Here is a 17098-nt window from a genome sequence, read left to right as displayed (position 1 = left end):
GCCAGCACAAATCCCTCCCGCTGTTTTCAGCACCCTGGACAGTTCCTGTATCGGCACAGGTGCCTCTGCGCGTTCCACTAGCGTTTGTTTGCATTGCAGACCTAGGGTCCTTTCTCTAGAGCTGCATAGCACTGTAGCCTATTTATTAGGCATAAAAGAATAGGCTCTCTTTCTAGTCCCAAATGCTAGCTTTTCCATGCATCAAATGATAACGCGTTGGTTCTTATGTGATGCAAGTGGAAGGTTCTGTGTCATTTAAAAGCAGAGTTGTTCACATAGTTTTGGGTGCATATGTGTGTACGCACAAGCTGTGGGCTGATTCGCTATTTAACCAAAAAGACTCGACAAGGTTAGGCCAGCCTGTTAATGGCTCTTCTGTCAGGGCGATTGTAAACAGATGGCACCTTTAATTTTAGCATTTAGCTATTTAAAAATATGCAAATGACTGGAAGTAGCCCAAGCGTGCATTTCACTCATATTTGCTTATTCGCGGAGGGTAACGTCAGGGGGAAAACTGAGGATTTCTTAAATGGAGAGTCAACAAAACAATACTTAGTGAGAAAATAAATAGTGTGCATCGCGAAGGGATTAGAAATGTAAGCGAAGCCAAACTCGCTGCCGTTGTTGCCTGCCAAGAACAGCGGGGGTCCCGAAACTCGCCCTTGGCTCTCCTTTTTTCCAGCATGCAGCCCACCGGCATCCCCTGACTCCAAATATTACCAAACGCTATTTAGTCACTGCTTAAGCCCTGCGTGTTGTAAAAGGATTATTAATTTCAGGAGATTATAGATAGATAGATAGATAGATAGATAGATAGATAGATAGATAGATAGATAGATAGATAGATAGATAGATAGATAGATAGATAGATAGATAGATAGATAGATTTATTTAGGTATTTTGTGTGAAACCCATTTCTAATAAGTTTACAATAATAATAATAATAATAATAATAATAATATTAATAATAATAATACATTTTATTATTATATTTTGTTTTGTTGCTTTAAATAGTCACAGACGTGTATTTTATTAAACAATGGGCACAGCATTGGTTATGGTGTTTGCGTTCGCGTTCTAATCCGATACACTAACACAACTGTAAACTACGTGCTATTGTTTACAAAGAGGGAAGCAGGTAGACAGACCACGGGTGACCTGATCCGGATTTATTCCAGTGAACAGACATGCCTGGCTTTCAGAACCCATGAAAACACAGCTTTCTGACAATGGGCTGCAATGATATTACTGCACAATAGGCTGTTTAACGCTAATGCATAAGGAAATGTGGGCGAACATATAATTGGCTAATAAAAAAATCGTACGCTGATATTTTAGTTGTTTTCCTTTTAAATGATAAATCAAATAATATATTGGGAATTCCGTGTGGACATACATGCAGCAGAATAGCTACCTGTAATGTTTGCATTTCCTCAGCTAACAAAATGATTACCTGGGTAAATATTTAAAATCCCTTCGATTTGAGGCTACTTTGTCAAACTGCTGTGCGATCCGGTACTCTCTATTGATGCGAGCCAGTATCTTAATCCAGTGCATTTCCCTGTAAATAGCTTTATGCATGAGAAAAGAACGGGATCCCCCACCCGCGCGCACAGATCACTCCTTCAGAATTAAGACGCAGCGATGGCTGTTTGGATTTTCTACACTTATTTTCTTTAGATATCACGCTAAAGACGTGCACATTTAACGTCTATAAATCGGTCTCTATTTATCGACCATTCTTACAATTAATTACCTTGTTGTTGCCACTTCGATTTAAGTCTCAAATGCTGCATTAATTACACAGAAATAAATGGAGTGAGTCATTATCGTCTTAATAAAAATCATCTCAAAAGTCTATGAAAAAATTTAACAGCGTCTTCCAGTCCAAGTGTGCTGTCCAGGATCCAAGTCTGGTGAGGCCAAAAACGCAAGCCTTCTAACTAAATACACACAGCACAATTTCTGATTTTACTGGTCGAGTTCAAAATCGGTAGGAACAAAAAATAGCACGTCGAAGAAATAATTAGCTTTGCCAGCATAAGCGTTTATAGACGTTTTACCAAACCCAAGGTAGAACTTTGGAAGGAATCTGATAGTACCAATATTTAAACCCGTTGCCATGGCAACTTGTCCGCGATTGGCCACCGCGGCTTAAGTACAAGGAAAACGTCATCAAAACCTGAATGCGGATGCGAGAGGCTCCCGCGAACTGGAACAGAGTGATGCAAAAAGTGTCGGTGAGGTGAGTGGACACACGCAGGTGGATCAAGAGTACAAAACTAAACCAGGAGGAAAACTTGGAGAAGCCTCTTTGTTAGCAAACTCTCTGCAACGAATAGATTTATTTTCTGATTCCGTGGATTTCTGGATGCCCACAGGTACAATGCATAACAATCACGTCCGGAGTGTTTACCTCTAGGCGTGGTGGAGACTCGTTCTCAAGACGGAACATTTGCTCTGCTGTTGTCTCCCTCTCCAAGAAGCCAAGACGTTGCTCCGCACCGATTCGTGTGGCCCCAATCCGAGGCGTGGTGCCCGTTTGGGAAGGTCGGCTCTCGGTCCCCTCCAGGGCGGAATGATGGTGCACTGCGCGGGGTGCGAGAGGCCCATTCTCGATCGGTTCCTCTTGAACGTTCTCGACCGCGCATGGCACGCCAAGTGTGTCCAGTGCTGCGAGTGTAACTGCAACCTGACCGAAAAATGTTTCTCCAGGGATGGAAAGCTCTATTGCAAAATGGACTTTTTCAGGTAAGAAGCTGCTTGCGTTTGGGCTGCCTCACCTCGTCAAACTTCTGGACTAATCCTCATTTGAAGAATGTGTCATGTAGGATTTACCTACCCTTGTTTTCCTCTTATGTGGATGAGGCTCATTTTGTGGATTAACCTGCCTAAAATGTGTAATGTACTGTTAAACCTTTGATCCTCCGTCGTTCATTAATAGCTTTTGATTGATGACCCATTCATTGCTCATTGTATTCACACGCTTTCGGCGTGAGGATTCCTCTTGAAGACCTTTGTGCACATGATTGTGGGAAAAAATATCTGTTAGTAAAGTAATTGTTTATTATACCCGAAAACACGTTATTATTTTGCGCATTATTATTATGCATTTGAATCCTGCATGGTAGGCCATATATTGGATAACTAGGCCTTTTATAAATATTGAACAAAACGGACTGCTGTGTTTTTTTTTTAAATGTATCCAGAAATATAAACGAAAATTCCAGCGACAAGGATTTCTTTTTAACACACAGGAAATATATCATTTAAATCCAGTTAACCTTAAACTGATAAAATAGCCAAGATAATTTAAATTTGTTAATAATTCAGAAACGATTTAATAAAATGAGTGTTTAAAAATAACTTTATTAGTCTTAGTGAAATATTCTTAACAGCAGCCTAGCTACATTCCTAAACAAAAAAAAATAATTTCTTTAAAAAAAAATGCACTAAATTCCTAAAAGATTAAAACCCAAACAAGACAGTTTCAAAACACCTGTGTTGCGTACCTGTAATGATATTGTTGTAGTCTCAGAACAGGCCGCTTATTTACTTATATTAGTGCTTTATATCGCTAAGTGTGTTCTGTCAGATTTTCTTCTAGTTTACATTTCTCTGTGCTATTTAATGTCATCCAGTGTTTAAGCTTTCATATGTGCCATTGTTATCCCAAACGGCCTTGACCATCCCGTTCTATGGGGCCCCTCCAGCTCTGCGCTTGAATGTGGAGCCATTAGTGGGGCGAAACAGTAATCACCCGTAATGCGTCCATTTGTTGTGTAAGTAGTGTTATGGCCTTTCACTGGGAGAGATGCATTTGAAAAGCGCAAGAGCGACTCGATACCATAACAAATGGGGGAAGAGTTAGTACATTAGTGTTAAAATAAACCCGAGGGGAGAAACAGAAGGGAGTAGTGCGCTTGACGTGCCTCACGACCAAGACCGGCCTGTATACCTGGTCTTTCTCGTCTCATTGTCATTGAAATATGAATTGAACAAACTACAGGAGCTGTGTTATTTATCCCTCTGCTTCGAGAAAAAAAAAAAAAAAACTGTAGGCGCAGATTAACAAATCAGAAAAGAAACAACAACCTGTAATTGGCGGATTATCTCTCAATTCATAGAGGATGAATGGATAAATGTAAGAAAATCAGGTTTTGTATTTGTAAATGCGTTTATGAACACAAAAACGTAGTTCTATTTTTATTTTAATGACAAATTACACTAATGTTAAGATATTAATATTACAGGTGAACTGACTTGCGTTTGTGTTTAACACCTAAAATTAGGTTTTGGTATCTTGCCTTATCCCACAATTTCACGGACTTTTTCTTGAGCCTACTGCCAAATTCCTTCGGAATTATGACAGGGTTTATTAAAATGCTAATGCCCGTTATAAATATTAAATATATTTTTTCCGTGTAAATGATTTAAAATTATTTCGAAAAATTATAGCCTACATTATTATCTCATAATAACATACTTTTCAAATCACTGTCACCTGACACAGTGAGTAAAAATCGTGTGCGTGCTCCACATTATTGCAGTCATTTTAGTAACATAATATTCAAGATATACAGAATTGACCATTTACTAATTGCATACACATACTACACGCAGGATTTACACGTACTTGGAATTGAAAATAAATTGCAGAATGCTTTTAGGTATTCAATATGGTCCTTTACAGTATTTACACACACACACACACACACACACATAATATTGTTCTGCATTTCATCTCTGTGTCTCTCTGCAGGCGTTTTGGTACGAAATGCGCGGGCTGCTTGCAGGGCATTTCGCCCAGCGACCTCGTGAGAAGAGCGCGCAGCAAGGTGTTCCATCTGAACTGTTTCACGTGCATGGTGTGCAACAAACAGCTGTCCACGGGCGAGGAGCTCTACGTCATCGACGAAAACAAATTTGTGTGTAAAGAGGACTACATAAGCGCGAGCGCTATCAAAGAGGTCAATTTAAACTCAGGTGAGCACGACGACTGGAGCTGTGTGTATGTGTGTGTGTGACAGAGAGAGAGAAGGTTTCCATCAGTCTGAATCAGTTGTGTGAATTATGGGTCAATGACTTGGCGCTTATTTTTTCCTGAATCTATTAAGTTTTTTCAAAATTACATTGAAACGGCAATTCATATAAAATGACTTGAATGATTCCAGTTTCGAAATTAATGTAGATTTTTTTGTGGTATAAAGTATAGGCCTAAGTAAAAACGTCAAAGATCTCTGAAAAATAAGTTAAGCTCAAGTAGTTTGTCATCTGTTCCTATTGTTATTGATTTTTAAAAAGCAGTGAAGCAATTATTTTTAAAACATGATTAATAGTTATATCGATGTCAATATGGAACAACCAGCATGCAGGAAGCCATTTTGTTGTCATGTGATATGAAATCTATCAAACAGAGAGAACACCTTCAGACCCTCATCACTGTGTCAAGGTCATTACATTAATTTTGATCTTTTAAATGAAATGCTTAAAACTCAGAAATCACAAAGAAGGAAAGATATATGAAAATAACGATTAGGCTAAGCGTCCAAGAACAATATTTTAGGCTAGACCTTTTTAATTGATGGTTACACCATATGACATCATTCATTAAGTAGCTAAAATATTTTATATTTTTGTACAAAACTATAGGCCAATGTTTTTTTTTTTTTTTTTTTTTGTTTGTTTGTTTGTTTGTTTTTAACTAATACGAATACAGACGATTATTATTTTTTTTTTTTAAACTTGGCACGTTTTAAACTAGATAATACGATTTCATAAAATGAATCTATTCCTCTTATTAACATTCAGGAAAGCGCATTCGTTTTTCATTTAAATTAATCAATACACATTTTTATTTTTTAAAAACATTTTAATTTGGTGTGTTTGTTTGTTGTCTACTCATTATATAGTATTGTCTCACGTGCTCTCCGTATCTTTCAAAGATGTAAATGCACATTAACAGAGCCTGTGTGTTGTATTCAAATGTAAAACCCTATTCAAAGAAAACTACTAGCCCGATTCAGAGGTAGTTGGTTCACTGTTTACGCGTGTCCCCGTGACTGTGATGCTCACGAGTGTTCAGAATCACGGACAGGCTGTTTGTTTCCCAACACAAGATGACATCATTATCGCCTCCACTTGTGGGTCAGTGCTAGTCCAATTAATTTAACAGCGACTGAGTGCTTCGTCCAGTCGCTTTAAAAGGGCCGTACAACACTCAGATTCATTAATGCTAATAATGGTCTTTTAAAATCTGTGGCGTGCTATTTTTTTTTACAATAATCTTGATTTGAATGACTTGTATAAATGGATATTTGTAAGAAAGAAAAAATAGCTAAATAAAATAGCATATCCAGCCAAGGCCACTATAAGGATAAATCTCACCGGTTTTTAATTGATCATGCAAAACTAGTGTTACATTTGAGCAAAATTAAGCTCGCTATTTTTTAAAAGAACAACTTGTAATATAAAAGTAAATGCAAGCCTTTGTTTAAAAAAAAAAAATATGTCATGATAGTCCATGTAGGCTACGTGAATATGATTCAGTCAATCCATTTTTTATATTGCAAGCTGACGACTCTTTTGGTTTAGTGTTGTCCACCTATGGAAAAGTGTCCATAACTCATTCTCCTCAGTCCATGCGTTCTTGTCAGATAAACGTCTGTAGTCGTCTATCCGCGCTTCTCAGACAATGACAAGCTGTTATCAAGCACAGCAGCCTGTCCCAAGAGACAACCAGACTTAATTCCTCCGATATTTTGCAGAACTGATTCACGTTTAGACCCCTGTTTTTGTTCTTTTTCTTTGTTTCTTTTTCTTTTCTTTTTTTAGTCTGTCATATTACAGCAAAAAGGTCCAATATTTGATGATCTTGCGTGAAACCCACAATCAATTTTACACACAAAATGGAATATTACAGGCCGATCAAATTAAATTAGTTTAGAACTATGTAAATTTGTGTCTATAGCAGGCCTACATATTTATTTCTTTAGCGTGCATTCACAAAACACATTATAAGATGTTACAATGCACATTTTTATTAGCCTACTAAGAGCTTCTATTGTTAGGCCTATCTCAAGAGGATGGTGTTTGTATATTACAGTGAACACTAAAAATCTTTTGCAATGAGTCTAATATGTTCCTTGTTGGTCCTTCATCATACTAGTGTCATCATGTACGGACCGGAGTTTATCGCCCGATCTTCCGGATCCGATCCAGGACGACACGAAGGAGACGGACAATTCCACATCCTCAGATAAGGACACTAACAACAACGAGAACGAGGAGCAAAACTCGTGCACGAAGCGGCGGGGCCCGCGCACCACCATCAAGGCCAAACAGCTCGAGACTCTGAAAGCCGCGTTCGTGGCGACGCCGAAGCCCACGCGACACATCCGCGAGCAGCTCGCGCAGGAAACAGGCCTCAACATGCGAGTCATACAGGTAAGAATTTAAATGTATTCATTTATTTAGACCATTTTTAGGTCATATTTATCTAGGCCATTTTATATCTATATTTCTTTCAGATTTTAAACATTCTATCAGATAATGCAAGCATGAATTTTGAATGAATTTAAGCGAATCTTTTTTTTGTCATTTATTTATTTAACACAGTTACAGAGTACAACCACTACTGTCATAGAGATCAATCAAATGTTTATTAGAATTAAATTTCTATGCTGATATAGGCTATTTGTCCAAAGTTTTAATTAATCAGTATTGTACAAAAGGTTGACATTTGAACTGGTCATGCCAATACTCACAAACCTTACAAAATATAAAGTGAAAAAGGGAGACACATTGAAATTGTTCAGGAAGTTCATCTAAAGGAATTGTATGCCAGTTAATAATAGTAGGCCTATAATATAACAGGTAATGAGCAAGTTTATATACATACATACTTGATTTGTCATATTTGTAGTGGAGGTAATGTTCTGGTACATATAGATTGACAAAATACAAATATCAGTTGGAATTTTCACAGTTGTAAAGCAGTTAAAGTTGTTAATGGATTTTTATCAGGTAGTAGGCCCTGATTAAAAATAAATAAATAAAAAAAGCAAGATAACGTCACCTACATGAAAGGCTTGTCAGTTCCTGCTGAGAAAATATGAATGTGAAAGACAATCTGTTCTGACAGCAATTACAGCCAAAGGTTTCCATAAAATTTAAGAACTTTCTGTTTTTAAAATGCTCAAATAATTGAAGAGGTGAAATTTAATTGAAAAGGTGTTGGCCGTTACCAGTTATCAGTGAAACATAAAAGTATTTAGACACATTATCAAAATATTAATTACAAGGATAACTTGAATATAAATCTAAAGAAACGATCAAATTCAGCAAAAATAAAACAGATTTTTTTCATCAGGTCCATATGAATTCCATATAGACGTAAAAAAGCAAAAGGATCTTGATTCTTGATCTCTGATGACTTAAATTATCCTGGGTTATATCTGTGAACTCAAGCACACAGCTCATCTTCACGTGGCACTGTCATCATCAAGAAATCGCAACCCTCTCTGAATCCCAGCAAGGCTCAATGCTTTGTTTCTGAGCCAAAATGGAGACGGCCTTTGCCACACGTCTTCGTTCATTTGTTATGTGTTAAATGTGGATTGCGCTCTGCGCGGGGAGCCCTCCGGAGCCATGCCGGTTCAGCAGCATGTGTGTGTGTAATCCCTAAGCAACGCTCACTCAGGAGGAGGCAAAACATTTCCATAAAAATGTACCAAACAGTTAGCCGATTGTTCTCAATAAGCAGGTGTTGCCTTTGCTGAGCATGGAGAGGAATGCTTAAGTGGTTTTAGGTAGAGAACATGTTTTGTCTCTCTAATATAGTCTCTCTCACTCTCTTTTTCTCTTTCGTACATGGCAGGATTGTGCCTCCAGAGCAGACTAACTGTTGTTAGCATATATTATGCAGTGGCAATGCAGATTCAGGCATGAATGTGTTACATTGTACCATCATGCATAACAATGTCACCTTATGTCAGACATTTTCACATCATCCTCTGCTCTTTGTTCCTGCGCAAGCAGTTTATATGACAACAGTGTGAAAAACGGCCCTCGCGGTGTTTGTTGAGGCACACGGCTGTGATTCTTTTGACTAAAAGGTTATATTTGAGTTCCACCAGCACAGTGGTATGTCAGATTGCCTTGGTCTTACTAAAAGATTGAAACAATGTTCGACAGTGATGAGTCTGATATTGCATCTGTCACATACTGTTATATCAGGTCTATTTGTAATGAGCTGGCGGCGCCATGATCAAACGATACTTGTCAGCACCGCAGTGTCTCAGAAATTATGTGCGTGCGTGCACTAAGATGAGGGACTGGTGAAATCATCACAGCATATTAATTTTCGCAGGAATATAAATCTAAAGAATCTACTGCATTGTAGTTCAGTATTCTGACAAGACTTATTTAACAAGCTGGGCAGGATCAGTTATTATGTGTTTCTTTCTTTAATAGGTTGAGCTGCAATATAAACATGAAACAAGAGAACATTTGTTCATGTATGTATGTATAAACACATGCATACCTACAATTGTATGACATTTTTGATAGTCATAATGAGACTAACTTTGGTAAATATTTCATACTGCTCCATTCATCCTCTTGGTATTTAGTTAATTTGGTCACATTATATATATATATATATATATATATATATATATATATATATATATATATATATATATATATATATAAAATGACATTTCAAAGCTTAGAAAGTACTGTGACAATGTTTTGATGAACATTGACCAGTAACATTTGCTGTGTTAATTTCCCTCATTAAGTTGTTTATGTGTTTCTTCAAGCAGATGTGCTGCTAATACCATTAAATCAACAGGAATGTTGCTTGTACATCACTAAGAGTATTATTTTCCTCCTGCAATGGATGAAAAAATTCAACCCTTAAGGAAAAATGTAATAAAATAAGGAAAAGTCGCCTTAATTTCATTCCAAACCTGTATAGGATTTGAAGATATATATTAAAAAAAAAAAAAATTTGTCTGTTCACAGGGTCAAAGTTGTTTGGACCCCATTTACTTTCAGTGTATGGACAAAAACTGTTTCTCAAAATATCTTCTTTTGTGAAGAAACAAAGTCTCTTCAACCAACATAAGACGATTCATGATGAAAGTAAACATCTCGTTTAGTTTTATGTGGTGTTATTACTTACACCACTCATCTAAACCATCAGGTCGCCTTGAACAAGTGTAGAAAATTACCTGTTTTCTAATTGGAGAGTAATGTGAAATGTATAAACATGTGAGGTGCATCTCATCTCACTTACCTCTGTGTTTTAATTACATGGTATATAATGGTGGCTTTGCCTTGTAGGTGTGGTTCCAAAATCGGCGGTCTAAAGAACGCAGAATGAAGCAGCTCAGCGTTCTCGGAGCTCGACGTCACGCTTTCTTCAGGGGACCACGCAGAATGAGGCCACTCGGAGGAAGACTAGAGGACCCTGACATAATGGGCCCTGGAGGATACAGCTACTATGGAGGTACATAAACACAAAGAATGTTCTTTTTGTCAAAACACACATTTACACACAGCAACATGAGCTGTCTCACACATACACACACACACACACACCCCCTGTATCTTCAAGGCTTTCCTCTTACCTTGAAAGCACAAAGACTCTTACAAGCAGTTTCTCGTTGGTATTAAGATGCTTCAGTATAACCCTCAGAGATTTAACACAGAATCCAAAAAACACAGAATCTATCACTCAGCGAGCAAGTGGCGTTTCTTTATAGTAAAATGTCTTTTGATGATTGATTAGCACATTAAAGTATCACAACTGCAGGAAAAAAATAATGGAATTGGGGAGGAATGTTAATGACTTTCTGTAGCACTAATTATATAGGCCAGTCGCAAAGGTATGATGGAGCGAGAGGATGGATATGAGAGTAAAAATGAAGAAACATGCCTCTGCACTCATTTCCACATTTATTTATCCTCTTTCCTCACCTTTCATTAGAGTATTTTCATTCATTAGCTTTGTCTTTGTTACATTCTCGTAATAAATTTTTTTGGTCGTATCCAAACTATTCTGACACATTGTCTTGGAGAATGAGAAAAACATGAAATTGGGAATCAAATAAAAGTATTACTCATTGTGAGTTAATTAAATGTCATGTACACTGATTTTTCAAAATGGTAAACAAAACAGATTGGAGTATGTTTTACAAGAATATACTCTTTCAGCTTTTCTGCTTTAAAATTTAACATTTAATTCAGTTTGTTTTAATTCTTTGTGGAATTGGCTAGCAATCTAACTGCTTCTACACCATTCTTTTAGTGTACTTAACCGAAAAAGCACTTTTTCTTTTAAATATCAGAAGCATTACTAATCGCACTCTATTTTTCTCCTCAGAATACCAAGGTGACTACTACGGGCCAGTGGTCAACTACGATTTCTTCCCTCACGGACCCCCTTCTTCACAGGCGCAATCTCCAGCCGAGTCCCCTTATCTCCTCAGCTCGGGTTCAGGAGCCCTGGAGGGCGGCCAGGTCTCCGCTCACCACCCCTCAGACGACCAAAGGTTCACGGACATGATCTCCCACACAGATACCCCCAGTCCTGAGCCAGGCATGACCGGACCTCTCCATCCCAATCCACAAGGGGAGGGTGGCTTCACAGGGGGTCCGAGTCCACCCTTCCCCCTGGCCAACAACACCAGTTACAGCGGCCCCATGTCCCATCCTGGTCAAGAGATGGGGGAGAACACTGTTTGGTAGGACAGAGAGATGGGAAAGACTCTGAACTATGGACACAAGAGGGAATTCCACCCTAAACTGGTCTGCCTTAGTGCTATAGGTTTCTGAGGGAGGGTTTATCCGCTGGTCATAGACCAGAACAAACCAGTATTTGGACCTGTAAGGTGGAAAGACATCGTGCAAATGACCCTGTCTTGCGGTTTAGTTTCTACTCTCAAAGGATGTGTATTGTCAGTGGTCATCTTGACCAATCACATTGGTTTGATTCTATGGTTTCCTGAGTTCAATATTACGATTGCGACAATAGCGCAGATGTTCGTCCATGGGGTTTTCTACTGCTTTGACTTACTGATTAGTAAAAGCTGTCAAACTGCATTTGATGGTCAGAAGCGAGCTAGTACTTAAAGGTAAAACCATTTTCATCCGTTCGTTGGCTTTAGTTTCTTCCTTTTCTGAGATACTGAGGCTCAATTTGTTCAAATAAAAAAAAAAAAATGTTTTCTTTTCTGTCTTAAAACTGGTCCATTTGTAACATATTTGGTTCATTCATTCATTAACTGCTGAATTGGTTCATTAAACATTTTGATGAACACTCTGTATACCTGTGTTCTGATGAATCTATGCCTGCCAAAACACACTTTGTGCTAATCAAATACCTGATACGTAATTTGACTTTTAGGTTCACTGAATCAAAAATTTTAACATGTTTCAGAGGGAAAAAGTAATTTTTTGTTGAAGTAGAACTGTTACCCCCGCTATGGTCAAATTGACCCAAGAGTTACAATTTGCAATTCAACAACTAACCTTAAAATTACCAACAAGCTAATTGCATTTTCTAATTTTAGTATGCAAGACATCAAGTTCTACACGTTGATGTTAAGTTGCTGTAAATCTCTGTTTAAGCTACCAGAGTTAAAATGACCCTCACACAGCAAAGAAGGGTTAACGAAACATTAGGTTGACTATGAGACGTAAATGATTTTGGGTTTGAAAACACCTTGGGACAATAACACTTAGCTAGTTTTTCAGTAATAGTTTACCAATTTAACAATTCAAATTTTTATATTAATTAAAGTTCCATGACATCACCATTAGCTTTTGTGACATCACACAAGAGTAAGTCGCCACTTCAAAAGAGGACAAAATCAGTAACAACTATGGATTTTTTTTTTTTATCTCTTCAGTATTCACACTTAAAAACAAACATATGCACCTGCAACACATGGAGACATCTGCCTTACCCATCCCCCATATTATACATAGAGGCCTTTGCCCACACAGTGATCTGTCATTGAGAAGCTTGCAGAAACGCCTGACGAGCTTGTGCATTGTTCAACTTCATTTAACCTTCGCTTTAGTACCTTGCTTTGAAAAAAATGTTTTAATGGAAATGATTTTCAAAAGAACACTGAAGCCATAATGAAGAATCTCCTTTAACAGCTGAGGTCTCTCTTCTCAATGGGGGGAAACAAAAGGACGGGACAGGCAACATCTGTGACTTACCACTGCACCCTGAACAGCCTCCAGACTGAAAGCAAGCGCCATCTAATGGGCTAGAGAAGAAAAACAATTGTCTAGACAAATGTCACCTGGACATGGGGGGGCATAATTTTATATTTAATTAACTAGTTTTGACACAAGAGAGAAATGTAGAAACTGACACTATAGTACTTAGGTTTAAAGGATTCAAGGTACTCAAAATATATAGTATATAATGGGTTACATTTAATTTAATTTCTTAAGACATCCCATTTTTTGCTAACTGTTGTTAAACCAAATTTTTCATGTTAAATCTCAAATTTTGCATAACCGAATAAGCACTCATAGTAAAGGTTCACTGAAACTTCATTCTATTTTTTTTTACTGTTAATAAAAATTATTTAATATGAACGAAAAAATTAACTTTCTTATTATATATATATATATATATATATATATATATATATATATATTATATATATATATATATATATAATTATTATTATATTATATATTTTTGTAAAAAAAAAAAAAAAAAGTTAGTTAATCTGCATTTTTTAACTACAAATAATATAAATCTCTCAAATTCAGTACTACAAGGTTTTTCAGCACAGCACTCAATCAATTAAACAAATAACAACAAAAACAATCATATAGTCCACCAAACAAAAATCACAAAAAAACAAACACCAAATAAAACAAATCACAGAAGTCACTAAACAAACAAAACAAGAACAATCTTAGAGCTGACCAAACAAGACAAATCGCCAAAATCACTGAACAAACTAAACCACCACACAATTCACCAAAGAAATGTCACAACACACAAGACTAAATGAATCTTAAGAGACCACCAAACAAAACAGTTAAGTTACTAAACAAAACACACCATCAAACAAAACAAATCACAAAAGAGAAGTCATTAACAAAACACAAACTAAAATCATCTTAGAGCCAACGAAACAAATCAAACTAAATCACTAAAGCCAAAAACAACAAAAAAACTAAAACATCCTTAGAGCAAATAAGTAAAGACAAACTATCAAACAAATCAACAAAGAAATATCACTAAACAAAACAAAAACCCACAAAAAAAAACAAAAATAAGATCTTAGCTGTTGATACTAGGTCTGCCATCAGGTGGGGACAACCTGAAACATTGTCACAGGAATATTTTTTTAAAATAAATCCATTAAATAAATTCTTGAAGCCCTATATGGGTACTTCCAAAGTGAGGATATAATTTATGATTTTTAATATGAATAAGTAATTCAGTCATTTCTGTAAATCCATTCAAACTAATCTGCAAAGTTTTCCTACTCTCTCTTACATCGGTGTTGACAGCCATCACCATTCAAACAACAAACATGCATTTCACATGTATCTGCTTTTAATGCCCAACATGTTTTCAAGGTTATGACACTTATTACTCATGCATTAAGAGACTTGTAGGTCCCCCTCCTTCCCCATCCCTTGTCTCAGTGGGATCAGGTGGGCCTGCGGAGGACCACGCAGGCCCCAATTTTCCCCCTGACTGGTTTTAACATAAGGGGTAATGTGAGAGGAGCAGGCACGGGCTCTTCCACACCATCTCCTCCCCCAGAGGGAGACTCTGAGCCGGGCTAGATCCTGCATGCAGCCCCTCCTGCCGTGGAGAACGTGGTCTTCAGTGCCACCATACCATTACTGCCTGCCATATCCCTCTATTATTTACTTCTCCTTCTCTCTGTTTGCTCCCTGGAGCCTGCCAGCACCATCTCTCATTCGGTGAGGTAGAATAGAGGTCTTTATCTCAGGGAGGTGAGGACGAGAAGGCAAGGAGCTCGGGGACTGAAAATGTGTCTGTATACACATACACATACAAACCGGGGCTTCATGGGCACACTTGTACATCTCAGAAAAAATCTTTACACTTTTATTAGCCAAATATATCCGATGTCTTGGTTCTGCACACACACAAACACAGAGCAAAGTCCATTATCACACAAGCCTTTTTGTAATGGATTTCCTTGTTTTGCTTCAGTGAGAGGGAAGAGGAGGTGGTGGAGGGGAGAGAAGCCTTCTGTTGTTGTTATAAATCACCTGCTCGTTCTCTCACACCTCTCTCCCTCCCGTTTCTCCGTCCCATGCTATCCCACAATGCCCCCCTCCACCCGGCACACAATCAGCCCCACAGCACAGGAACCCCCTAGAAAGTCTCTTTCACTGCAAAGCCTCTCATCATCCCTCCTCACTTCAGTTTGCTTACTCTATCGCACTCTTCAGCCTAGGTTTTATTATTGTTCTTGTCACCTTTTCTCTTCTCTTTAGAGATTAGTTATTTTTGCACATTTTCTTTTTGATTGCAGACTCTTCGAAGGTCAAACGTTTAAGCATAATCGTGAACAGTTTTATTTGAGCAAACTAGAACATAGCAGAGGAAATTAAACAATTAAAAGTTGTTTTTGCTTTAAACAAATGTGTCAATGAATTGATCGTGGGGTTTTTTTTTTTTTTTTTTAGATGGAAATTACATTTAGATTTGCTGTGTATTTTTAGTTCAGCCCAAATTGTCCCAATTGGACATTATAAACCTGTTTGCTAGAACTATTTTAAGGATTGTTATTACACTGTTTTCTATTCTGTGCATATAGTATATACAACAGTGATATTAAATGGTCTAGTTACAGTTTATCTATTTCAGCTGTAACTAACTTTAAAGCTGACTGAAAATAAACTACGATGCATTATACTAGTTATTGTAATTGTATTTCTATTTTTGTTTTAATATATGTAAATATTTAAATACATTACAATACTATTAAAATACTTTATTATTAAATTATTTTTGTAGAAAAATAAAAATAAATAAATTGATGTAAATAATACATACTATTAATATGAAATAGTTTAAAGTGGTTGAAATTAAATTATTTAATACTATTATGTTTATTTTTATTTACATTAGTTTTTTTAAAATATTGATGCAAATATAAAATAGATATTATACGGTTTAAATTGGTTTAAATTGCTAGTTACTTTTGACCTATTTTAGCTGAATATAACTAATGATGACTGAAAATAAACTCAAATAAATATAATTATTTCAAATTTTCAAAATATTTGTAAACACTGTAATACATCAATATACAGTACAATATTATAAACACAGTTGAATACCTTTCCTATAAAAAAAAAACTCAAAATGACTAGAAAATCTTTCCCCCCCATAAAATGTTAAATTACATGTCCCTTTTTTTTAGCAGTTTCTTTCTCCAGAAGTTTTACAGTTTTAACACATTCTCCTTTTCCCACAGCAGCCCAAATTCTTCGCTCAAGCGTGGCCAAACCATCCAGAATCCTCTGTAACCTCTCACCTCCACCTGCTCAAACCTCCTGCGTTGTCACCTCTTGCAATCTGCCTCCCCTCTCCTCTCCTGCACACTTCCTCATGCGCCCAGCCTCTCCTCGCTGTAGCCTGGGGCTGGGAAATCCTATTAGCCTTTACCATGGGAGAGAGCAGGAGACACATCATTAATTACACACACAAACCCACTCCTGACAGTGCCAAGCTTAATCAGCCAGGACCATAAAACACACACACACACACACACACACACACCGAGCAGCTAGTGCACCCACACCACAAATACACAGACATACATGCAGGTACACACACACACACACACTTGCAGAGATATACCTTGCACAACTGGTTTGCAAAAACCATGCACAATTCAAAATGCGTGAAATATACATAAAGAGGAATCTTTTGTTTGGTTTCCATCTATTTCCTTTAAAACCTATCAAAATATCCCTTTACCAATTCTCTATTAAGATTAGCAGCTGGACACATCTAGTCAATGAAAAACTAAATTCAAAAGATGTGGAAATTGACTAAAAT

The 17098-nt window shown here is 37.1% G+C and overlaps 1 protein-coding gene across 1 annotated transcript; it reads left to right on the top strand.

The window, feature by feature from the left end:
- Positions 1–2196: 2196 nt before the first annotated feature.
- Positions 2197–12335, top strand: lhx5 (LIM homeobox 5). Its single transcript, XM_019063848.2, has 5 exons — positions 2197–2751; positions 4763–4986; positions 7169–7446; positions 10351–10516; positions 11393–12335. The coding sequence occupies exons 1-5, from the start codon at positions 2579–2581 to the stop codon at positions 11755–11757; spliced, it is 1206 nt and encodes a 401-aa protein (XP_018919393.1). The 5' UTR covers positions 2197–2578; the 3' UTR covers positions 11758–12335.
- Positions 12336–17098: the final 4763 nt, after the last annotated feature.

Source organism: Cyprinus carpio, chromosome B21 (assembly GCF_018340385.1).
Source record: "Cyprinus carpio isolate SPL01 chromosome B21, ASM1834038v1, whole genome shotgun sequence".
Lineage (NCBI taxonomy): Eukaryota > Metazoa > Chordata > Actinopteri > Cypriniformes > Cyprinidae > Cyprinus > Cyprinus carpio.
The sequence above is the reverse complement of the archived record's forward strand: the minus strand, read 5'-3'. Positions and strand labels throughout refer to the sequence as shown.